This window comes from Lichenostomus cassidix, chromosome Z, assembly GCF_008360975.1.
Source record: "Lichenostomus cassidix isolate B80296 chromosome Z, HeHo_3.0, whole genome shotgun sequence".
NCBI lineage: Eukaryota > Metazoa > Chordata > Aves > Passeriformes > Meliphagidae > Lichenostomus > Lichenostomus cassidix.
Window position 1 is genome coordinate 16,364,569 of NC_139511.1, and position 25,784 is coordinate 16,390,352.

General features: G+C 36.1%; 1 protein-coding gene across 2 annotated transcripts; it reads left to right on the forward strand.

Annotated features, from left to right (window-relative positions):
* Positions 1-1,239: 1,239 nt before the first annotated feature.
* On the forward strand, positions 1,240-23,975 carry LOC146424438 (uncharacterized). 2 transcript variants are annotated; one of them, XM_085042531.1, is made up of 14 exons: positions 1,240-1,360; positions 6,201-6,398; positions 8,493-8,597; positions 9,394-9,515; positions 11,610-11,690; positions 13,206-13,328; positions 13,927-14,019; positions 15,539-15,599; positions 16,066-16,214; positions 16,673-16,876; positions 17,269-17,435; positions 17,820-17,971; positions 18,622-18,699; positions 22,397-23,975. In XM_085042531.1, exons 1-13 carry the CDS (start codon positions 1,267-1,269, stop codon positions 18,684-18,686), a joined length of 1,614 nt encoding a protein of 537 aa, XP_084898657.1. In that variant the 5' UTR covers positions 1,240-1,266; the 3' UTR covers positions 18,687-18,699; positions 22,397-23,975. The 2 variants fall into 2 exon arrangements, with proteins under 2 accessions (XP_084898657.1, XP_084898656.1); XM_085042530.1 differs by lacking the exon at positions 22,397-23,975 and having other exon boundaries at positions 18,622-21,281.
* The last annotated feature ends 1,809 nt before the right edge of the window (positions 23,976-25,784 follow it).

Sequence of the window (25,784 nt, forward strand, 5' to 3'; positions counted from 1 at the left end):
TAAAATCAAACACGCTCCTTTTTTCAGATGGTTGGTTTTCTATTGTTTTTTTCCTCCTTTTCCATTTTTTATTCCTTTTTTTTCCCCTGTGGTAAGAGAAAGAGGAAAAAAGACAAAAATGCCCCATTATATTTTTGTTATCATGAAAAGAAAAATCACAAAACAGTCCAATACTCTCTCAAAGAAGTCTTTTATACAGGTCACCATGCAATGCTGTATTCTTTACATCCTGGTGAAGCTTTAAAATATTCAAATTAGCACAGTAGAGTTAATAGTCATAAAAATTAAATTAGTTGTGGATTATTTGTACTATGATTCACAATGAAGCTGCTTCCTGAAAACCCACAGTGAAACTGCTTGTTCAGTTAGTGATACCAAAAGCCTTCCTTTTGTACTATAATCCAAAGGCAAGTTCCTGGTTTTAGTCCTTTTTGACATAAGGGTGGGGTGTGAAACAATAGCAGTGAGGTAGAAATCCTGAGCCACTGGTCTCACCTGCCCAGGCAGGATCACACCAGTCTGCAGCCACTTCATTCTGTATTTTAGTTTGCAATTGCTGAATAGTACTTGCTTTCTGCTGCTATTTTGTTCGCAGAAATATAAGACTATATCAGAAGTTTTGTGCCTAGAATTATTCCAAGAGAACAGCATATATGACTCACAGTTCAGAATAACCTGCCTGTCTCAACCGAGGCCACTCACAGCATTAGTGTACAGACAGTGACAAGTGTGGGCTTGTTTTACCTTTAATTAGCAGAGAAGGGAAATACACTTAATTGCCTTATAAAAGACAATTCACTTCCTTGAAAAAATTGTAAAAAGCAAGTTAAACTTTAACGTAGTAACAGCTTAATCTGGAACCATTTAATAACTCAGTTTATATGAAATCAGAGCTGAAATTGTATAAAATACCACTCAGATCTCTATCAATTTAACTACTACAGAAAATGGAGCAAGAGAATCATGTTTCACATTCTTCCAGCTGAAACAAAGAAGTGTGGAGAGTTGTAAAATATTGTAATGAAAATCTTGTATTCTTGTGGCTCTTTGTGCTTTCAGATATATAACACCAGCCTGCATTTTTTTCATTTATAGTTAAGTTTTCTACAGGTTTGAGTTTCATCTAGTAGGTTTTAGTGTGCTGGCAAAACAGACATTGCCTGCCACAGGAATCAGTGACAAGAAACCTGATCCCTATCTGTTTTACTTTATGCACGTATCTTGTTGCCTAGTGAGGCTTTTGTATTTTTTGCAGGTTAAATATTTATGTACACAGTGGGGGAGGCTTTCAGAAAATACCAGAATTTAACTCTCATCTCTCTGGAAACACTAAGAAACAGACGGATAACCATGGATGGAGGTAATTATTTAGGAATTAGTATTTCTTTAGTAAAAACAAAAAATATTTGTGTATGTTACATTATGGCACACAGCTATTGAGAGTGGAAGGGTGGAGCCAGGCCACTATTATATTAAATAAGTCAAGTGAAAATTGTCAAGACGACAAATACCTGTTTTTCAGTGTCTCTGCTGTAAAAAAGTTGATGAAAGAAAAGAATTCATAGACATGAAATACACACTAAAAGAGCTAAGTCATTTACACAGCAGAAAAATAACCACAAATGAATGAGAATAGTTTTAAATACAGCTAGTTATTTAAATTAGCAAGCTGTCTTGCTAACCTAGGACATGTGTGTTCAAATGCTTGGGATAGGTTGGAAAGTTGTGTACGTGTCTTCAGAAACATTTAGAAAAGTGTGATAAGTTAAGGTCTTCTAAGTCAAGTCACTGTAGGTTTTTCAAATAATTTGTGATTTTTTTTAGAAAAATAAGACTGAGTTTTCACAGTTCAACAAGTTATTGAGTATTTCAGGCATGATACTCATGTCATTTCAAGAAATGCAATCTAAGATGAGTAAGAGAGCTTGTACAAGGGACTTATCAAAGGGCTGATCAATGTGGCTTCTGGTCAAAGTCTGAAAAGGGATGATGTCTAATAATTTAAGAATCTTCAGTTATTTCTCAGAAGACAATTCAGAAATCTTCAAAAGTTATCAATTTGATTGTAGGATGGGAAGCAATGAACTTAAAGAAAGGGAGTTTGTATTGGACTTTAAACACAAACCATTTTCACTAGTAAGTGATTAAAAATGGGTGAAGTGGGTCCTAATTTCTTTTTTACCATTCTTTTATTTAGGACTGTTTCTTTTGCAAACTTAGGTCTTTGCTCAAAGTCTCATGTCCTTGCTGCTTATTTATTCCCTGAATTTTTAACTCCTGTTGGCTGAAAAAAAATTAACTTGCAAGGCAAATAAGTTTTACCAAATGATTCTGCCTCAAAGAAGAGACAATGATGTCACAACAAAAGAAAAAAAATTATATTGCCAAAAGTTGTGGTTTTCCTCCTAGATTTTCCACAGAGATAACATGTGTCCTAAGCGTGACATCTTAAAATTGTCTTTAAATTGCACTTGTACTCTTAAAATTATTTTTGTTATATGGAATATCTCTTTCAAAAACTATTGTGACTGTTCAAGCTTCTTTTTTTTTTTCTGATACACACCCCGATGTAACCATATTTGAGGGCCACCAGGTAACCAAAGTTGGGTCCCAATAATTAAAGTATTCAGCATCTACAAACATTGACAGTTTGAGACTTTTATTGAGTATGAGTTTAGGGTTAGGATAAGTGAAATCAGAAGGCCAGATTCTTTAATTGCTTTTCAAGGGAGTATAATAAATGAGCACTTATGCAAAGCCTATAATAAAAAAGCAAGGAGGTTTGTCTTGCTCCACCGTAGGGAGCAGGGTGCTAGAAAGCAGAATGAGGGAAAGATGAGGAATATTTTCAGCTTTTTATATGCAACCTGCAGATTCTCTCCATAAATCATGAGGAAACAGTCTTCTCTCACTTCTTATTAATGAACTTATTTAAGGCCTTCCCACACATATTTGTAAAAGTAGTTTTTCCTCAGGTGTCAAACATACTTCTCAAACGTTATGTTTAAAATTTAAATAAAGTAATAAAAATTAACATTAAATTGCCCTGTCTGATTTAGAGATGAATAGCAAAACTTGTGGAACATTGTGGTCTGTCTGTAGTCTCCGGTAGCTGACTAGTGAATGAGCAGCTGGGAATACCATGGAATCTCAGGTCTAACCAACATGAAGGAACAACTATGTCTATTAATAGACACACAAACACACACCATTTCCCAAGGAAATTTAAATCCAGATTTTTGCATTTTCTCCAGCATTTCTGTGACTTGTAGTATGATATACATGCCTTTATTTTTATTTTCAAGAGGAATGATCAACAAAATACAACAAGAAAATCTTTGCAGTCTGTGGTAGCAAGCTATTATTAACAGCAATATAAACTGTTGGCATAGGTGTTTAGTTCCGTCTTGGCAACTTATTTGGTGATAGCTGCTATGTATTTCTTCTTCTTGCCAATATACTACACACATATGTATATACATGTATATCTATACATATATATCCTGACTGACTGTTTAACCTTCACACCAGAACAGAAGAATAACGAGTTAAACACGCTTGATTGTCAGCTCTGTTGGGCAATACAACGGGGCAAGGTTGTTACTCAAGGCAGTGTAACCTGAGAACTTTAGAGATAAAAATGTGGTTTGACCAGAAAATGTAAGAAGAAAATGTTTGCATAATGCATTTCCATCTGGAAAGAACTGGGTTGTAGCTTGTAGCAATGTAAACAAGCCTTTACTTGTAATACACTGTCCAAGTTAATTGCTAAATCATTTTCAGGGGATGAGATGGAGTTGTAAATATATCTTGGTATGAATCTCCATACTGATACCAATGTGATGCAGTGCTAACGAGGAAAGGATGGACTTCTGAAACAACCCAGATGATTGGTATATAGGAGAGGAAGCTCCCGTTCCATCTACAAACAAGAGATGAGGCTTCATAAGGCCTATTTTCCAACCACTCATCTATACTGAGTTATACTCAGCTATACCCCGTTGCTATATTCCTGCTTCTCCAAGTGATCAGCAGTCCAGACACAAATGACAATTTCCACTTTTTTGTAAGCGACAAAGGGGAACAACATGGTCTTGCTTGTGAGGACACTGGGAGAACAGTTACTCTCTATCCACATCAAGTTTCATGCTCCATTTTCCACACAATGAAGGAGGGAACACTCTGTATATCTGCCCAAGTCACAGAAGTGATGGTCTTCTCTCTTGTTGTGGCTGTTGTGACTGAACAGCACTTCAAGGACACTCCCACCAAACCCTGCCAGTGCTCTCTCACACTGCTGTTCTTTGTTTTGCTTCAGGGCACAGAGGGTGGGACAGGCTCTGCTCAGTCGGCTGACGGCTGACGTTGTTATAACAAAGCCTAGTGCATGTGGTTGCGCTATGGATAATATTGAATTGCAGAGTAAAGAGAAAGAAGAAAGTATTTTTTTGAGTTATGAAGTTTGTCTTTTAAATAACAATTACATGTGATGGAGCCCTGCTTTCCTGTAGATGTCTAAACACTGGTTTGCCAGTGGGAAGTAGTGAATGAATTCCTTGTTTTGTTTTGCTTGCATGTAGATCTTTGCTTTACCTGCTAAAGTCTCTTTAACTCAACCTATGAGTTATATCACTTTCATCCTTCTGATTCCCCCACCCATCACCGTGGGGGAGTGATAGAGCAGCAGCATGGGGCTGAGCTGCTAGACAGGCTTAAACCACAGCAGAAGCTGGTATCAATCTAGGAACATATTCTTGTGCTTCTTCTTTGGGTAGTGCTACTTACTAAATTGATCAGGGAAACATAAAAGAGTTTCCAACTGTGGTGATAGTTTGAAGGAAGGATTAGATAAGACAGATAGATCTTTGTTATACTGCATTTCTGAGCTGCATTTCTCAATCTCCTATAGGAAAACAATCTGTCAGCTTCATTAGCTATACAGAACTTCAACTGGTCCATGCTCATTACAATAGCAACTTTGCTATTACCATAATTCTTTTTGACCACTTTTACTTCTGCAAGTGTAATTTTCAGGCCTGTTCAGTGAGCACAAGCCAAGTTTTTAAAGGCTTTAGCACTTTTTGTGCAATGTTGACAGGTAGTGAGCAAATTCCAGTGCTGATGCCCCTAGCCAGATAGCTGAAATCTCTGCAATAACATGAGTTCACTTGCTGAACTTACAGTCACCTAAATTTTCATTCCTGTGCACCACATGCTGTGATTGCTTCCCAAAAAACCTGTTGTCTGTATTTCCTGTTCAGAGTCAAGTATTCATTTTCTTCCTGGCTGATCCATAGACCTTGAAGAGCTAGAAAAACAAAAACAAAAAACCAAAAAAAACAAAAAACAAAAAACAAAAAACAAAAAAAACCCAAAGCAAAACAAAAAAACCCCCAAACCAACCAAAAAAAAAAAAAAAAAAGCAAGACCTGTAACTGTGTTTGGAGGATAACCTTGCCTTCTTATACATTTTGCGTCATATTTCTTGATTGCTGGAAGTGGTTTTTGACTGGCAGTGTGAGGTTTTTTTTGCTTTCCTGTAACCATATTTTTGTTATCAGTACCTAGACTAATTTTTGACTTTATACTTAGCCATTTTTAATTTATGGACCATCATATGTGTCCATTTGTCTGTATATATATAAAATAAATATAAATATATATAATAAATACTTACGGTTTCTTTGACACTCATCAAGAAAATCTTTTTCTGGGGAAGCAGAAACTGATCATAACAGGAGAGCAAATATCTTAGAGACATCCAGAGACAAAAGCTGATCAAGAGTTAAGCACTGAGGAGTGTGTTTGAGATGTTCTTTTGGGTGGAAGATACATGGGACTTGACATGTTGTATTCAGGATATATGGTGAATTCTGTTCCCTTTGTGTCATGGATATTGATGTGTTTTACTAATTCAGCTAAATCTGTCAGTCAAACCAAGATTAAATCATCAAATCATGTTAGATTTCAGAAGAGACAGAAAAGCAAGACCCAAAACTAAAGGTTTGCTCTGACCAGTTTCTAAGTCACCCAGGTTTTATTAAATTGGCTGACAGTTTGCAGTATTTTAATCTTAAACCCATTTTGGGGTGTGATATTACAAATCTGGTCCTGTTTCACTAAATTTGTTTTTAAGACTCTCTACTGAATGCCTTGTCCTAGTATTTTATTAAAAACAATTATGTTCCTTGTTTTTCCAGAAGCATGGGTGCAAAGAGTTGAACTTTCAGGCTGGCAAGTCTCCAAAGATTCAGTAAGAATTAATCCTGAAAATAAACCACAGGCCACCATGCACTCATCTGTTCTACCAGGCAGCATTACTGATTATTCAGAGGACATACAGGAACATCCTTCATGTGTGATTGAAAGTGTTTTGGTGGAAGACACACCTGAGGAGGGTAAGTGGTAGTTGTGCCTCAGATGTTCAGAACAAGACTGTACTTCACTGCTGTCCACAAAAGGTAGTAGTAGTATCTGTACTGCAGTGTCACAGAAGCAGAACTACATAAACATTATAGACCACGTCGTCATAAGTGCTGATATAGATTGAATATTGATAAAAGTCAGTATAGACTAAGTGGAAGTGTTCCTGTCATATTTCGGTTTATAGGTTATGGACATCATGTTTGAACTCCTTATGTACAAGAGATGCATACTGGCTTTGTATTGTTAAAACTAAAGCTGTCATAACAGGACTAAATTTTTTATATGGTCTACATCTGTAACTTCTGAAACAAAATGTGCAACCTCTCTCAAAACTGTCAAAAATTACGGTTGCAGTTATTCAGGAATAGTAATGTGGCTGCCTAGCTTGTGCTGGATGCTTTCATTCTAGTTGTAATCTGAGAAAGGAGAGACCTCTGGTTTAGGAGCCTTATATTATAAAGGAATTAAACTGCAAGGAGCTGTCATACTCAGAGTGCCTTTTGAGAGCAGTCTGACCAGTGGCATTGGAAACAAAGAGAGCTCTTACAAATGTCTCTTCCCTGCCACACCACAGAGCTCTGTGTGAGTTAACTCACACGAGTGGTGTGAAATGTTCAGTAGATCTGAGAGTCACATGCCCTGTGAAATACTCAGTTAAACAGAAGACATATAGACTGATTTTTAGCATTCATGAATTAACTGGTTGTAGTTTCAAATACTTTTCCTCCCAATGGTCTGTATAGATTAAAGACAAATTTTGCAGTCGTATCAGTATGTGATATAGTAATGCATTTTTTCAGTCAGAAATGAAATCTGGATGTCTGATTAATCTTTATCCTGGGGGGAAATGTGGACCCTATGCTCTTGGACAGCAAGTATTGATGTACTAGTGGTTAATTTTAGCTAACACAGGATTATGTGACTTGAAGAGCTGTGAAGTGTCTGCAAGATGGCAAAAAGAAATCAAAATGTCAACCAAAAGACTGTAGATGCAAGAGGTCAAGTCTTTTAAAAAGTAGCTGTTCAATATAGAATTTGTGTCCTTCAATGACATAATTCTCAGAACAAAAGATGGTATTTTTAAATATGTATAGTATATATAACTATATAAACTAAGTATAGTTTTTATATGTACAGTATATGTAACTATTTTTATGTAGTATAGCAACAAAAATAATGAATTCAGAAAAAAGAGTAGATTGAGCCAAGGGTACTCTTTTCAATATGTATTTTAGTTATGGATTTTATAAATCATCAAAATTGGGTCTTGAAAAACAAGACTTTCATGGCTGTACCTGAATAGGATCTGATGTTTCCATCTAGTAGCTGGACAGAGTGTATCTTAAAATGGTGCTTCTCCTTACAATAGAGCTACTAAAAGCAATGTGCAGAGACAGATGTTTGTAAGTATAAAATCACTGCAGTATGTAAATAAATGTGTATTGTGTTAGGAACTCAGGAAAGGTATGCATTTAAATTTCCCCAGTGCACAAAATTTCTTAATTTCTGGTATTTGTTTTGACCAATTCAGGGAGTCAGAAGACTTGCAGACACTGTTTGCTCTTTCACTCCAGAACACTTGAAGGTGTTGTGGCTTGGTTTTCTCTCAGCAGGAGTGTTGCAGGCATCCAGAGTAATAAATAAATCCAGAGTGCTCATAAATAAACCCGAGTCAGACACACCTCATGTAAAAATGTGATACAGCCCCACCTCTTAACACACATGCACACACATGCACACACACATTTTCCAAAATATTGGGCAAAATCCAGTTTATTTTGTAATTATTCAAAATAACATTTTAAAAACATTTTTACAGAAGGTGAGAAAAAGTCCAGAATACAGACTTTGCATTCAATATCTCTATGTTCAGGATCAGATGGAACCATTCAAGTCTCAAACAAGTCCTCACACATCCTTCTTATGCTTGTGGCTTTCTCAATTTTTCAGTCTCTCATGTTTTGTATCCCTTTTAGTCACTTAAAAACATTTTTTTGTCCAAAGAGGATTAGTGCAAGAATTTCAGTGATTTTCACAATATTTTAGCACTTGAATTTTATTGACAGATAGAGATGGAAACTCATGGCTGCACAAGCTTGGAATGAATATAAACAAGTGGTCATTTCTGAATTCTCTGATTGGATGGAGTGAAGACAGAACTCAAGAAAAAGGTAAATTTAGAATGCAAGTATTATTCGTGCTTTCTGGAACACATAATACATTTAACAAAATGAGAAGTCTTGTTCTCTTTTTTCCCCTGCATGTGAGCTCTGATTAAATCAAGTTGTGTTGCTTGGATTTCCAAATAAAGTTCTTTAGCTTAGATATACACAAATCACTATTCTAAGTACTTGCATCAGTATTTTTGACCTTATACTCCTGTTTGTTAATTATGATACTGGGTTGAGAATTATGATAGTTAAAATAATAGGAAGTCAGTTACTGTATTAAGCCAGAGAGATTTGATTGTGAAAAAACAATTTTATGTTCTTATTTAATAAAAAAGAAGATTAGAAAAAAATTTAAATGTATATCATACTATGATTAAAAAAATGGGTCTATCAAATAACTTGTAAACTGTCGTTCCTGAGGATGTAAAGTGTCCTCTTAATTGTGGTAAAGTCTAGTTTTTGTGAGAGGCAACACATTTCTGCATGGTTTTTTGTGATCTAATTTTTAATTTTTAGTTTTAATTACATAAATATATGTAAGTAATGAACATCAGAATATTCAGGAACAAGTAATTGTCAAACAAGTATGATAAGAAATCAAAGCTGACAAGTTACAGGTGCTATATTTCTTCTCCCCAAAGTTTATTTTGCTTGTTATGAGGGAAAAAAACCAAAACCAACCAACCAAATAAAAACCACTATATTTGATGCCTCTAATACGAAATTTAAAATGCAAAATGTACATGTGAAGTTGCCGTGGACTTTAGTTGATAAAGTAAATTTTGTTTTACACTAGAACATTTTGCCACATCTGGAGTTTGTTCTAATGTTGATCACAAAGCAACTGAGTTGGAGGAACATACAACCAAAGAAGTGCCTTATATTCCCTACAGCTTAGCTACACTGCATATCACCAAGGTAAAAAACCTACAAGAAACACCCCCTTCCCTCAAAGAAAGCCTCCAATGATTGAATACTTTACAGTATTTAAAAATTGACAGATAAATGAAGCTTCTCTTTTCTTAGGATAAACTAGATGAATTGTCATAATCACTGTCATCACATTAACTGAATTCACACAATCTTTTTGCCCAGTAGGTTGATATTTTAATTCTCATCTGGAAGCCTGCATTTAAGTTTTTAATATTGATATAAAAATGCAAACATTAAAATCAAAGTTACATCTTAACTTAGATCAGATTTTAAGTTGCATAAATGCCTTTCCCAGGTAAGTGTCTAAAGATAGATCTCCCCTTTAACTGTGTTTGGAGGAAACCCTTGCCTTCTTACATATTTTGCATCATATTTCTTTGCTGCTGGGAGGGTATTTGACTGGCAGTGGGAGGTTTTGTTGCTTTCCTATTACAATATTTTTGTTACTAATTATTAGAATAAATTTTTATTTCCTACATAGCTATTTTTAAGTTAGCATTTGTGAGCATTTGTCTATATATATATAAAATAAATAAATATAAATATAAATATAAATATAAATATAAATATAAATAAATATAAACATAAATATAAATATATATCCTGTTACACTGGTTTCATTGCTTTATTTATTCCATTAAATAGAGCTTTGTGTTCTTGGTCTTTTGTTGTGAGACAAAAAAGTTCATTGGTGACTTTTGAACAGGTTACATACAGACTGCTGAGCTAGCTGTAAGATACAAGTTAAATACCTGAAAAAATTACTAGGATGATTCAGACCTCTGTGGGTGATGAGAGTGATAAACACATCTGGGTCTTTTCAATCTTCTAAGTCAAAGAGACTTTTCTTGTATCTTAACCTCTTGATTATGTCTCTTTAAAATTAGGGTTTTTTGATGAGGAGACAATAGCAGAGTATGTTTCAAGACTGCACTGTGGCTTTGTTACTTTTATTTAATTTGAACAGTAACAGTGTCAGATGGTAGATTCCTCACTCACAAGTCAACTGCTTGCAGATCTTCATAGAGATTTAATCTGCCAGCCTAGATCCAAGCTAACAACCACAACTATTTTCAAATAATGTATCAGCCACAACAAATGATCTGAGATTTTTTGTTTGTTTGTTTCATTTTGATTGAGCTGCTCACTGTCAGCAGAATCTGCACCATATGAAGTTTAAATGAAGAACTGAAACCAAGGAAATCTTGGGAATAGCTCTAGATTTTTACAGTACATATATAATCACCATCATTACTGCTGTAATTGACTGAGCAGTATCTGTTAGTCTCATTCACATAGTAGTGCTGTAGGTGCAATATGACATTGCACCTACCAGACAAGTATGTCAACAAAGAGGTGAACAGCAGAGGCTAGGATGGGAGCTGCTGGAATTTTCCTTTGGTGACTATTATGAATTGAATTAGAAACAAAATTAATTTAACAAATTCAGTAAGGAACCTGATGCAATTTGAAGTTTAAATGGTTCATTTTCAAAAAGGAAAAAGCTCCATTTTTCCATCCTCTTCTGTATACATTTGTTTTTCTTAGTCATTGCAAATGCCTATATACCTTAAAGTTATATCAGTTTTGTAGGATTTAAAATTATTTTAATGTAATACAAAATAAAATAGAGTGTATTCTGTAATCAGTTTGCTTTTCTAACTCTTAAATGCAAAAATGCAATCTTCCCCACTGCTTACCTTTTTTTTCCCCAGTTAAAATCCTCACAATGCTATTCTTTTTTAAGAACTTTAGAATGATTGTGATGACTATTTCCACCATATTCAACACATATCACGACACTAAAAAGGACAAAGAGGAGGTGCAATACTAGGACCAGAAAAGAAATTTCATTTCAAGTTATTCACAGATTTTTATTCAATGGCATAATATATTTTTAGTGATTGAAACCTGGAGGTTTTGGCCTGCAGTTCTAGTGGCTATTTAGCTGTTTCCAAGATCAAACTCTTCAATGTAATGCATCTCTCATTTTGAGAAATGTACCTCAAAATTGTTTGATGGTTCATTACAACTGGAATTGCTAATCTCTGCGTTTATAATTTCCTTCATCTTCTGCAGATTGTAAAGGACATGGAGCAAATGAAAAACAGACACATGAAGATAATCAGGAAACTAGATAATATGAGGAAAGAAAAGCAGGTAATTATTCTGGAGTATTAGCACTGTTGAGTTGTACCATTAATCAAAATGATACAGAGGGATAAAATCTACTTCATTCACAATTACATCTCCATTCATGTACCATTCTTATTGTCTGTAAATACTGTCAGCATTTCTTGAAGTGTATTTTATCTTACAGCCTTGTGAAGTCTTGTTTTACTTTTTGTCTGGCAAAATGGCAGAATTTTTTCTAAAATTCATTTGTTACTAAAGTTTTTTCTTAAACAACACCTTCCTGTTGTAACTGACACCATGGTTAGAACATTTGCATTTATGTGGGCTGTGCCTCTCAAGAATGAGTGCATTGTAAAGGACTGTGCCAAGCTGTATTTGCCTTTATGGCTTTTTCCTCAGTGGCTTTTTCCTCTTTTTTGTCTACTTTGTACTTAGCTTGGCTTTAGGCTTGCAATGTTTTTTCCATATAGTTAACAGAATAGCAGAATCTCTTCACCTGTAAATTCCTGCAAGGTGACAATGAGGATCCAGAGGTGCCATTCCTGTGACCACAACTCCACAATATCTCACTTTCCTTAGTGGAAGCACTTCTGCATTCCATTAGTCAGTAATCCTCCCAAAAGATGGAACTATCTATATCATTTTGTCTACGCTCTTCTGGAATATTTTCTTGCAATTACAGCTTCACCATTCTGTTTATTTGTCACATCGTTCTCCTTTTCTGATCCAGAGTAAGACAGGCACTTAGTTCCTATGAAGATGTATGTTTTCAACACAATTGAAGTTTACTCTGGGCACACAGAAAGAGGAGATTCAGAAATTCCTCTAAACTCACCAGGGGGAAGTGAACACTTCTGACTGTCAAGTAAAATTGAGACAACTTCCTGTATGTAACGTAAGAAGTTTAGATACCCTTTGGTAGAGAACAAGCCTTCATCTTACTCTCAGGTTTTCACATCTGCACAAGCATGGTAATACCTCTGTAAATCCATTTCTGAGCTTTGGTGGGAATGTAACCCTGGCACAGTCACATCTTCAATGTCCAACTGACTCCAGACCACTAAGGGAAGAGAAAGAGGATCAGGGCGAGCACAGATGCATAGCAAGAGACAACTGCCTGTTGGGTAGGGATGCAAACACAGGGATTGTAATGATCTTTCTTCAAAGAATGTCTCTCATTTTGGTTGCTGTGTGGACTGTTTTTATGCTACTTCCAAGCTTTCACTTTCTGAGCTAAGTTTAATTACTTTAAAGTTGCTTGGCCATGCTTGGGGTGAATTCATTCTGATATGCTCTCAGAGAGGCTTTGGTTTTTATTTCTACAGAAAAATAAATAAAATATATATTATTTTACCAGTGAGTTTTTCTTGAAATCTGCAATGAATGACAGTACAAACCTCCTGCAATCAATAACAAATGTTTGCAGACAATAAAAAGCACAGAATAAAGGGAACCTGTTATGGAAACAGTTTTATTTATCATGCGTGACTTTCTGTTCTCACTCATTATTTATTTTTTCAATAATATTTTGTAATGAAGGATGAGACTATAACCACCATAAAGAAACATTATAGTGAGAAAATGAGGTGTCTGAAATCCCAATTAGAGGCTTATCGGGAGCTGATGCACAAGAGCAACACACACTGGCAAGATACAGTTAAGGTAACCAAATATTACTGGTTTTACATGGTGATAAGCATGGCAAGTATTTACAGAGTTTGCAGGAACAGGCCTTCTAATTAATGTTTTCTTCCTGTGGACTGACAGGTAAATGAAGACACACAGTTTGTAAAACTGTGTTTTAAAATAAGCTATGTCTTTCTCCTTCTTCACATGAATAAAGCCTTGCATAGTATACTGCCAAACCAGTGTTCATAGCTTGGCTTAACTGTGCTATGCACTTGGAAATAGCTTTGCTTTCATGCAAATAAAGTGTCAAGGATATCCTAGAATATACAGGATGTGTGCTGCTCTTTTGATGATGACAAGATATTAAGGTTTATCCTGTTCCTCTTCTGTTTTGCTGCTGAGAAAAAGGTTCAGAGTGTTCAAGCCTTTAGAAAGGGTCTTTAGAATCAGATTATCTCTGGCCACAGAGGGTCATTGCTAAATGAAGAATTTTAATTTTTTTTGTGCAAGATCCACAGGCCTTAGGGCCTATGACTTTTCAACCTGTGAATCAAAAACCCTCAAACTGTATGCATTTCTGGAAAATAGTGTCGAAATTGTAATCTCTTTTGCCTTATTTTACTGTCCTCAGAACCTGAAGGAAAGAAACAGACAACTGGTCCAAGAGAAGGAAGGTCTTCTTCACCATGTGAAACAACAAACAGAGAACAGAAAAGAAGAAAAGGTAAAGAAACATAGTTTGTGTTTGATTTTTGCAGTCAGAGGGTGTTCTTCTTGTTTCCAGTGTGTGCTGTTGGCCTGCCTGTTTGCCTTTAGTTATGTACATCTAAATCAGCTGACTGAGCTTCTATGTAATTGCCTTCCTTTTTTTCAGAGAATCCATGTAGATTTTCACCCTTTAAACAGCAATGAAGGTGACATATGCTGTTTTGTCTTACTATATTTTTCTTTCCATTAAAAACTATTAGATGGTAATTTCTCTTGTATTCCACATTTCATGGGGTTTTTAAAGTAATTTTAAAATTACAGTGCAGCATTCTTTGTTTAGCAACTAGCGTTAAAAATCAACAAAACCTCATTGTGTAAGTTATTGCAAGACTGCATATCAGCTGGCTGATGCAGCAGCAAAATGACCATATTTGATAGCTCCCAGGAAAAACTGCCTGAAGTTCCTCAGGTTTTCCAAGTTTGTCTGTAATAATGAGACTTAAGTTGATTAAAGATTTGAAATGACAGCATAGGTGTTAAAAAAAAAAAAAAAAAAGACATTTGTTTGGTTTCTTAGTAGATAGCACTGGTAAGCATGATCTGATATTTGTTATTTTCTGCACAGGGCTCTGTTCTGTCCGGTATGTGCAACTCTTCCTTTAATTTTGCAACACTGCTTTGTTACAGCCAGTTTTCATTGCAGCTCTCCAAGACGTACTCAGGAAGATCTTACCCCACTTTGTGGTGGGGAAGGGCAGGGAAGGGAAGGGGGCAGGAGGGGATCTGGGAGGCAGATTCTTTTTTCTTTCATGAAACAATGCAGATTTCTGCACGATTGCTAAGATCTCAGGCAAGTTTTTTGGTTTCTTTTTTCAAGTGATGTAGCACCACCTTTCGTTTAAGTTCTGCAAGGCACCAGTATTTAAAATGAAGGTTTTTACTTTTCAAGCACTTTGAGCCACGTCCACCACTGTAATATCTTATGCCTTGTTGGTGAATTGCAAAAAAATTGTGGAGTTTAAAAATTTTTTGACTTAATGTTACATATCAAAGAAATTTAGCGAAAGTATTACAATCAAAAATCAAAAGGGATGAGGATACTATGTTCTAAAGTTTGTAGGAAGAAGGAATATTTTCTTTTAGGCCAGATAATGGTGGTAAGATTTGGCTCAAACAACCTTTTCTGCAGGGCTGCTTTGGGAATGCTTCTAAAAGCTTTGTTATTCAGCTGTTTCAGGAGAGCTAATCATTTTTGTCTCTATTATCATTTCAGTAATGTGCTTAAGAAAGTATAAGCATAGAACTGCTTGACTGAGGCTCTTGTGAAAACACCAGTAGCCTGACCAGTCTCTGCTTTATCTCTGTATTTTCTTTTCTAGTGACATCTACTTACTGCTCACTAGCCCATTTGTGTAGGTTGTACACATAAGTAGCAACAATATTTTTCCTGTGATATTGATTATCCTCCCCAAGGAAACACAATGAAAAATGGTAGAACACTGATTTCCTGCTATTCTCCTTTTCTTGTCTTGCAGGTCTGGATTCTAGAAAATTTGTGTAAAAAGCTAGATTATCTTTATACCCAGCACACACTGAGTGAGTGTTTCAAATGCAGAGTCTCTTGATCTAATTTCTTTCCTGTTTGCTTTTTTGTTTACACTGAGCTGCACACCAGCTGAAGTCAATATAAGTATTTACATTTCAATACCATGTGTGCAGGTGGAATAATAAAAGAATATTGAAGCTACAAATACTGCCTGTAATGACTCCAAACTCCTTAGCACACCTGGCCTATTACAGTAAGCATAATTTCTCAGTAGGTCTATTTCAACTCTTGTAGCCATCCCTTTAGAAATGTAAAGAAAAAAATCAAAAACATGATTCCTTTATAATTATTTGTATTTTAATTAATTAAAATTAATTATTGATTATTAAAATTATTAGTTAATTATAAATTCTTGATTTTTAAAGGCACATAAGTTCACAGAGATGGTATTGCGGAAACTGTAAATAAGAAACACTGAAGGTATTCTTACCTGGTTTTCTACTGTTTTCAATTCAGCTTTACAGGAGCTACACAACATCAGTCTACATGTGGAAAGATTGCAAGACCTCATGAATTTCCAGATAAAAATTCTGCAGCAAAAGTCTGAAAAGACAGAAGGAGAAAATTCAGATGTGTCAGAGGTTTTAGTATTAAAACCAGAAGAAGTGAGCACAAAAATGGAAATGTAACTGGTTGTTTGTGGGTTTACTGTAGGTCTTTCAAAGGCAATCAGGCTGAACTCAGCCTTGGGCCTAACTGATAGTAATTTTGGTGTGCAAATATATACATGACTTGAGAATGATACATTTATGACAAATTATGAAAACATCACAATAATGAAACCAATTTGTTGGTTCTAGAATCACTGATTTTGTGCTATGGCTGTCATTAGGATATTTCATAGTAGAAATTTGCTACAAAATTCTCTTAAATATCTACCTATTTGGATAATAAAAACTAAATTCTGAATGTTGGAACCAAACAGACCATCGTATCCAATATTTCTTTTGCTTTTCTCCATTTCTGCTCCACCTTGCTCATTGAAATCCTGGTACTTCCATATGAAAGAAATCAAAATCTAGATCTTGGCTTAGTGTGTGAGAGTTATCTTTGTTGGCTCCAGGTAGTTAATGAAGAAGAGGAGACTGAATGGCCAATGGAAAAGGGATGTCTTTGGCAAGCACACACCATCCTGCAAGAGATACAAGAATCTTTACAGAAACGAGAGAGGGAAGTCACTGAGCTCCTACAAAGTGAAAGGAGATTTAACAAGGCAATGAAACCTCAAATGACAGTGCTAATATTCTTGAAATGTCTTATCAAGATGGTAAGAATACAGTTATTTCAAAGATGAGAATTTATTTAATGGGTTTTCTAAAAAATTCATTTTGGAGAAAAAAGTGCAGTTTTATTTATTATTGTTACAGTCTTAAAAATGGCAATATACTATTTTGTGTACATTGATTTACATGTAAGATTTTTAGAATAACATATGAGATTAAAGAACCATAAATACCTACTGAAAGCCTACAGAAAACTGATTAGACCAACTTGAACACTCATTAATTGGCATTATTTTAAACTATAAACTAGTGGAGCATGAGAATGGTATCATGAAAAAATCATGTTTTTCTAACCTTTCAGTTGTGTGAACTGCATGAATTGCAAAAGATGCATCAGCTTTACAGGAAATACTATCTAATTTTTGATCCATGTTAGATTCACACCATATATTGTGATGTCCCTGGGGCACAACAATGCATCCGTCAGCTTATCAGGAAGAATGAGGATGAAAGGGCTGATCGGAAAGAAGTCTTCAATAATGCTCAGGCTGACATTCTGTCCTATGAAGTATTTTATGGAAATGAACTTATGGATGACAGAAGGTATATTGAATGGTTAATAAAACAAAGCAAATATATTTTGAAGAATGCTGCTATAATTTTCGTGTCTATATATGGGGGGAAAGTATTAAAGTAGGGTCTATATCTATATTATGAGAGAAATCAAGTAACTTAGAAATACCACATAGAAAAATGAAAACATTTTGGCTTAACTGGTTTATGCAGGTTTCATCTCATGTTTTATAAAATATGCTGAAATAAGCTTATTTGGTAGCCCTGTGCTACAACATCAACATCTTTTCTTCCTACTTTTTCAACAGGAAGTTTCTTACAAATTAACTTCCCTATCAATTAACTTTCCTACAAATAACTTCTACCTTTCTTTTCTTCTTTTTTATTTCTTTTTTTATTTCTTTTTAATGATAGGACACAACTCCCAACAAAGCTTTTCAGAAACATTGGGAAAGCAAAATCAGATTTAGAATATGTTGAAACAGAAAAAATTGTGTTTGATTGTATCCAGACAGGAGAAATCCCCAACTGGATTAAAAGGGATTGTCTTTATGCAGCCTGGCCAGGTGAGAAATTCTATTGTCAATTCACAAAAGCGTAACTATCCTCAGCCAACTTACTTTTCAATACCTGGAGTAAGAGTGCAGCAGTAAAAAGCATATTGTTGCCATGCCTTAAGGATTCCCATGACAAATCTTCCATTTTGTACATTGTAGTAAATTTCTATATAAATGTAATAGTGGGTCATGTCTTGTTAACACAGGGTTTCCAAATTTATACTCCACTCTTCATCTTTTCTTTGCTATCTTTATCATTTTGAAAATAGATGTCTTTTGAATATTGTGTTTAAATATCTTAGTGCATGTTCAAGGTAGATGCACCCAGAATCTCCCCAGATTTAGCAGATATGCACTGAATGAAATAATAAATGTGTAATTCAGAAGGTAGTTACCCCTTTTCAAGAAAACTTAAAAATACTTATTTCATTAATTTAACACACTGTGCTCTTTTTGTGGGACTAGCAGAAAACCTTTCTTCAAATATTTGGTTTGTGTTTTCTATGGTTCTGCAACACAAAGTCTGGTCTTGGTGACTTAGTCAGGGAAAGAAACTTGCATGTGCTCTTCTGTTTGAAAAAATGATCATTTCTAAGTTAGAAGATTTACTGGGTTTTATGTTGTTCCTGCATAACTGTATGATTATGGGAACTCTCCAGAAGACCCTGCAATATGCTCTGAGGAGACAGAGTCATCATTCCAAGGAACTCATGCAGAAGTTTAAAGTGGAAATCAAGGTAATACATTATACTGTATCACCCCACATGATTTTAAAGAAGTTATTAATAATGCACTCTTTTTCCTAACTATTCTTAAAGGATTTGAAACTTGCTCTGAATTATATTCTGTGATGTCTAAGCACTTTTACATCCAAGAATAATTTTGCTAACTAGTGAATTACAGGGTTACAGCTTTCTGTGTGTGAAAGGATTCTTATGTTCTATTTTGACCCTGCATATCTACTTTGTTGTTTACATCCCAATCTTTATCATCTTGGTTGCCCTTGATGTCTGTTAGATGTAAAGGTATATTAGAATCGTAGAACCCTTTCAACTGGAAAAGACCCTTTTGATCATTCAGTCCAACCATTAACCCAGCACTGTCAACTACTAAACTATATCCCTATGTGCCACATCTTTGTCGTTTCTGAAATACCTCCAGCTATGGTGACACAACCACTTCCCTGGGCAAACTGTTTCAATGCTTGCCAACCCTCTACAAGAAGGAATTTTTCCTCATATCCAATCTAAACCTCCTCTGGCTCAACTTGTGGCCATTTCCTCCATGTAGTCCTGTCATTTGTTACCTGGGAGAAGAGACTGACCCCCATCACAGTTCCACCTCCTTTCACATAGTGTAGAGAAATAAGGTCTCCCCGAGCCTTCCTTCCTCCTGGTTAGAAACCCACGCCTGCCTCAGTCCATACTCATAAGGTTTGTGATCCAGGCCCTTCACCAGCTTTGTTGCTTTTCTCTGGATATGGTCCATCAGCTCCTGTGTTCTTATATCTAATGATTTGGGATGTATAGATTTCTTGCTTATTAGGTTACAAAAGAAGCATTGTTTCATCTGAGTTTACATCATTTACATCAGAGTAAATAACTAAAAAAAGTCTCTGTTTGAATTGAGAAAACTGGGCAAATGACATCCACAAGTCCATGGGCCCTGACAGGATGCATCCTTGAGTGCTGAGAGAGCTGGTGGAAATCATAGCAAGGCTGCTCTCCATCATCTTTGAAATGTCATGGAGTTTGGGAGAGGTGCCAGAGGGCTGGAAGAAAGCAAATGTCACCCCAAATTTCAAAAAGGGCAAGAAGGAGTGCACAGAGAACTACCAATCATCTCAATTCCTGGAAAGGTGATGGAGCACCTCATTCTCAAGGCCATCTCTATCCATGTGTACAAGGAGGTGATCAGGAGCAGTTAGCATGGATTCACTAAGGTAAATCATGCTTGACCAACCTGATTGCATTCTACAATGAAACAACTGCCTGGATACATGAGGGGAGAGCAGTGGATATTGTCTGACTTGACTTCTGCAAGGTTTTCCACACTGTCTTTCACAACATCCTCAATAGGCAAACTCAGGGAATGTGGACTGGGTTAGTGGACAGAGAGTTGGATTAAGAGCTGTCTGAATGGCAGATCCCAGAGGGTCATAATCAGTGGCACAGGGTCTAGCTGGAGGCCTGTAGCTAGCAGTGTCCCTCAACATTCAATACTGGGCCCAGTATTGTTTAATTTATTTATCAGTGGCTTGGATTAAGGGACAGATGCATCCTCAGCACATTCACTGGTGGCTCTGAGCTGGGAGCAGAGGATGATTCCACTGCTGTGCTTCAGAAGGACCTCCACAGATTGAAGAGATGGGTGGAGAAAAACTGTCTTAAGTTTTGCAAAGGCAAATGCAGGATCCTGCACCTGGACAGGAACAACTCCATGCACCAGGAGAGGCTGGGGACTGATGTGATGGAAAACAGTTTTGTGCAGAAGGATCTGGGGGATCCTGGTGTACAACAACATGAGCCAGCAGTGTGTCCTTGTGGTCAGGAGCACTGTCCTGGTGTGCATCAGGAAGAGCATTGCCAGCAGGTGGAGGGAGGTGATCCTGCCCCTCTGCTCAGCCCTGGGGAGGCACAGCTGGAGAGCTTTGTCCAGCTCTGGGCTCCTCAGCACAAGACAGACGTGGAGCTCCTGGAGCAAGCAGGTCCAGGGGAAGGCAACAAAGATGATGAAGGGACAGGAGCATCTCTTTATGAGGAAAGGCTGAGGGAGTGGGGCCTGTTCAGCCTCAGGAAAAGTCAGCTGAGAGGGAACCTCATCAATGTCTGTAAGTACATGAATGGAGATGAACCAGGCTCTGCTTGGTGGTGCTGAGCAATAGGACAAAGGGCAATGGGCAGAAACTGAGGCAGAGGAAATTCCACCTGAATATGAAGCAGAACTTCACTGTACAGGTGACTGGAACAGATTGTCAGGAGAGACTGGAGTTTCCCTTACTGGAGATATTCCAGAACCATCTGCGCACAGTCCTGTGCTATGTGCTTTGTGGCAACCCTGCTTGAGCAGGAAGATTGGAGTAGATGACCCTCTGTGGTCCCTTCTAGCCTGACCCATTGTGTGATTCTCTGCTGAAATTGACCCAACTATATAAATCAAAATGTATCAAAAAGCCAGAGTGCACTAATGCATTTATGATATTTCAGTTGTTGAATCTCAAAGCCAATAGATTCAAAGCTGCATGAAATAATTACTTTCCCTAGACGCTAAGACACCATAGACACTATGTACGTAATTGCAAATAAATTAATTTTAAATAAATTTCAATTGTAAATAAATTCATTTGTAAATAATGAATAAAAACTGTAGTTTGGTTTTGGTTTTTTTTACCTGTACCTTTTGTTGCATTTTTTGTGTTTGGTTTTGTTTTGAGTTTTTAGGTTTACCATATAATGAAGAAACACTAAGGGAGATAACAACACTGAAACAAGCTCCCTGTTTTAGAGAGGAGTACTGGAGAGAAAGCTTGATGCAGAAAAGGACTTTCCACAATATTTGTTGAATGGAAAAAAACCTGGAAGAATTAAATATATATGGTTCACTAAATAGCAGAGAACTTATACAGGCATTTAAATGGTTTGAAAATTTTATGCTTTTTAATAAATATTTTTAAGAAATCTTCTAAAAGGAAGAAACAAAAGCCCAGCACAACAATAATCTGAGCGAGTTTGTCTGATCAGAGTCTTTGAGTCAAACAAGTATAGTCCTGCTTGCAAGAGACTGTGGAGCATAAGATTCTGCTGTGTAAAGTGGGGCATTTAATATGCCTCTACAAGCAATATCTGCAGAGAGGTGGCTCCTAAGGCCAATTTTCATCTGGGAAGCACAAGCCTCCAAAATTAACTTTGCTTTGTGCCACTTCAAGTTATTTAGCAATTGTTTTGCAGTGCTGGCTTTTATACCATGTGTTTTTCAACTTTTCACTCCTGGGTTTTTTGGGTTTTTTTTAAATAAAAGATGAAACTGAATAAATCACAGATAGGAAGATGTTTTAAAAATGTAAATTTTTAAATCATAGTTTTAGTAAGGAACAAATGAATGTGAAGATAATGGTTGCTGTTGTTGAAGACAGCAACTTGTCTCTAACAAGTGAATGGTGAATATGATAATGATAATTTCCTGGAAGAAGATGCATGCTGTAAATTTAAACATTAAATGTGCACTTTTAGAGGTGGGTCGGGGGTTTTTTTGCCAGCTGTCAAATGTGTATCTGGAGCTGAGTGGTTTTTTTTAACTACTCAGCTGTGTTAAGTCCTATCTATATGGTAAGTTGAAAAAAGTTTGTATTCCAGCCCTGATCTATCATTCAGATAGTAACATCTGCAAGCTTTATTTTTTTTAACTGCATGTGTGTTCATAATGTGCTTCTTCTAGGTTTGAATCACCTATCCAAAAAGAACAGTCTGTACAGATGAAGCATCCCTGTGACAGTGCTTTTGAGCAAACAAATTGATAAGTGGACTCATCAGTGTGCTGCTGGGAACTGTCCTTCTGGGAACTGCAGTACTGGGAATGTGATGTCTGTTTCTGAGTGCCATTAGGGCCTTTTTCAGTTGGATCTTAGAGTGCTCTGTGAGACTATCGAACAGAATGCAAGAGGAAGGAAACAAGGACACAGATATCACAGAAATGTAGATGCATTAAGGTGAAGATGCTCTAGAGAAAAACAGCTAGAGAGGGTAGAGAGGATGATCTTGAGTGCCTCGCTGTGAACATACCAGTCCAGGATGTAGCAACACTGATGATAAGTCCAAGCCTTAGACAGGACTGAACCAGTTCCAGTCCACCAGAGAGAGAAAAAAACCCTAAATATTTATAAAAGCTATATACAATCTGTATGCAGAATATACACATAGACAGTGTTTGATTTTTTTGTTGCTTTTAGGATTTTTATTTTTTTGGTGATGTGGGAGTTAAAGGCAGTTTTAAATCAGCTTTTAAGAATGGATGTTGTGTAGTAAGACAGAACTCTATTTTAAGTCAAAGGAGATTTTTGAGCTGTGTTTCAGCTATTGATCTGTACAGTGTAAAGTAACTGAACATTTAATGTAAAGAAGTGTAAAACAAAATATACAAAACAAAAATATTTTTTATTAACTTTATTGTTTAGCTTTGTTAGCTGTTTAAAATCCTCATGGGAAAAGATTTAAGGTATTAAAAATTTTTACACTATTCTTATTCTTTCTCTAAACTTTTTGGATGCATGATTCCAAAGCTTATAATTTACCTCCTTCCTTCATTTAACCTCATGTTTATGCAAGTTTACTGAAGCAATTTCATGGCTTCATATGTGAGTTGCTATTTTTTATATCTGTTTTTAAATCTGTGACAAAGAGAAAAGGAATATTTTCTCTGCTAGGCTATTGATTTTACTGACTTTTAATGTCAACCTTAAGGCATGAGAATTAGATTTTAATTAGTTATTCATAAAACAGCATTTTAAATACTAGCCATTAAGTACTTTAAATGTAATTGAATAAAAATTAATCAATAGACAATAAGTGATAAAAATAAGAATAAGAAAAAAATGCCATTTTGTTTTAGAATCATAGTCCAGAAGGATTGCACCCCAACAATGAGGAAATTGGGCAAAAATGGCAGGAGGCCTCCATGGATGGAAAAGAAGCTGAACCAGAATATTGTGATTTCCTAAGAATATCTGCATTTCACATCAGCTTATTCATGAGATTTAAACTAATTATCTCTTTCATATAGTAATGAAATAATTTTTGACTACATGAATTTTAACTGGTTAAAAAAGAACCAATCAGCTTCATTACCATAGCATAACATTTGTGGTTTAGCTCTATGGTTAGGAAAAGAAATTAGACTTTTAGTTTGGATCTTTCCAGCATCTTTCTGCCTGGTTCTAACTCAAGAGGAACAGCGTTACAGATCTTGGGTGTGTTCAGGTGTGCTCCTCAGCCCTCCAGGACACCTGACCTGAAGCACATCTGTTGGTGATGTTTTTTCTCATTCTCTTAGTTATAAAACTCTGGTAATACTTTTTGTATTGTTTTGATATCATTATTCCAACAGAAACATGGCATACTCTGCATCATTACAGCACAGAGGTGCTTTGTGGATGCAACTCTCTACAGTAAAAAGATATAATACTTCCTGCAGTATATAAAATAGGTGTTCCTATGTGCAGTTCTCAATACCTTCCTGTTTTTCATGTATGTGCAGCTCTCCTTTTGGTCTTTTTCAGGTGCTTTCTTCATCATGTGAACTCTGCCACTAAATTAACTTCTGATTAACATGGAAATCTCAATCTCATCAGACAAATTTATTTCTACTGTGCTACTTTTAGCAGATGTATAAAGCCATGAAAATCAGAAAAAAAATTTGCTTTGGAGAAACTTAGAAATACTCAACACTATCTGAGGAAAGTGTGGGTTGGCTCTGGAGGATGTTTTCTATTGTATTCTCAGTGGAATTTAAGACTGCTAGTAACAGGGATCTTTTCCTATTAAGTGCAATCAATTATTTATATAGTGATAACGTCTGATAGCATGGACTGTTGATAGCTGCTCCCCATCTGTTTATTTGTTTGGTCCCACTTTAATGAACAGAAGTCAGATAAAGCTAATAACAAGTGGTTTTCTTCTTGTTGTTGCTGGTTAAAAACTTATTTAAGAGCACAGAAAATGACCATGAATTTTAATCAGTCTTGTTCTGAGCCTGGTTTTCTTATTTATCTACTTAGATACTTTAATGACTATAAACTTAGGTAGTACATGATTGTAAAAACTGTCCCAAGTTTTATTGTATCCAATTTCCCTAGCTATTTAGAAGAAAGTTGTCCTTGCTTCACAATGCCTCAGCTAAGACTTGACACATCCCACATGTTCTTTGCTGGGTGACCAGAAATGAATATGCTTTCTTGTTAATTGTAAAACATTAAAATTGACTTGATTAATAAAATTTTTTCATCTTTTCAAAATAAAAATGAGGGTTTATATTTTTCTTCTCTGACAGCAAAATATTTTACTGTAAAGAGGAATGGATTTGAAATGTGCCTTATATTTAGATTCTCACAGGACCTATGATTGCCCATCAACATGGTGATGGAGCAGAAGCAGTGTCCCACCCAGTCTGCTTGTCCAGAGTGAAAATTGGAAGGACTGCTTTATTTATCTGTGAATAATTAGAAGAAATGACATTGTGAACAGATAATTGACACTGGTTCTCAAGTTTACATAACAGAGTTCTGTGTGGTGTGTGTTCCACTCTTGGAAATGGCATTGATGAGTTTGGATCAAAATGACAATAACAAAGAGAGCCTTCAGAATACTCATTGTAAAATTTAACCCCTTAGGGGAAACTTACAACTATTCAACTTTCCTGTGCTTAAGTATACCTCTGTTAAAGTAGTTTCAGCTGATAGTGAAACTACAGTCCCTGGGGAGACTTTATATTCAGAGCCCAGCAGACAGTATTTCATCATGTTGCAGTACCTTCTGTGGGTTTAATGCAGGTGAGGCTGCTGCTTACCAAGAAAAGACTCTATTACTGTGCTTGTGGAATTTTTTTTTTATATGTTCAAGGTCAATCCAGAGGTGGATCGTCCCAACCTTCACCTGTGCAATGACTGCAAACTGAGTGCATTGGAACACTCTGCTCCCACCATTACCCCCTCTGTCTCGATCTCATTACTTCAGCATATCAGCTCTTTGCCTTCTCCTTACTTACCAAGCTCCTACTGACTCCATTCCATTTCCACCAGCCATTTTAGTTCTCTGTTTCTGCATTTCACTAT

Excerpts from the sequence above, each read along its gene's own strand:
- LOC146424438 (XM_085042531.1), top strand. The coding sequence starts at position 1,267 with ATGTACACAGTGGGGGAGGCTTTCAGAAAATACCAGAATTTAACTCTC. Across the intron at positions 1,361-6,200 it reads ACGGATAACCATGGATGGAG|AAGCATGGGTGCAAAGAGTT; the intron begins GTAATTATTTAG and ends TTGTTTTTCCAG. Across the intron at positions 16,215-16,672 it reads TAGTATTAAAACCAGAAGAA|GTAGTTAATGAAGAAGAGGA; the intron begins GTGAGCACAAAA and ends TGTTGGCTCCAG.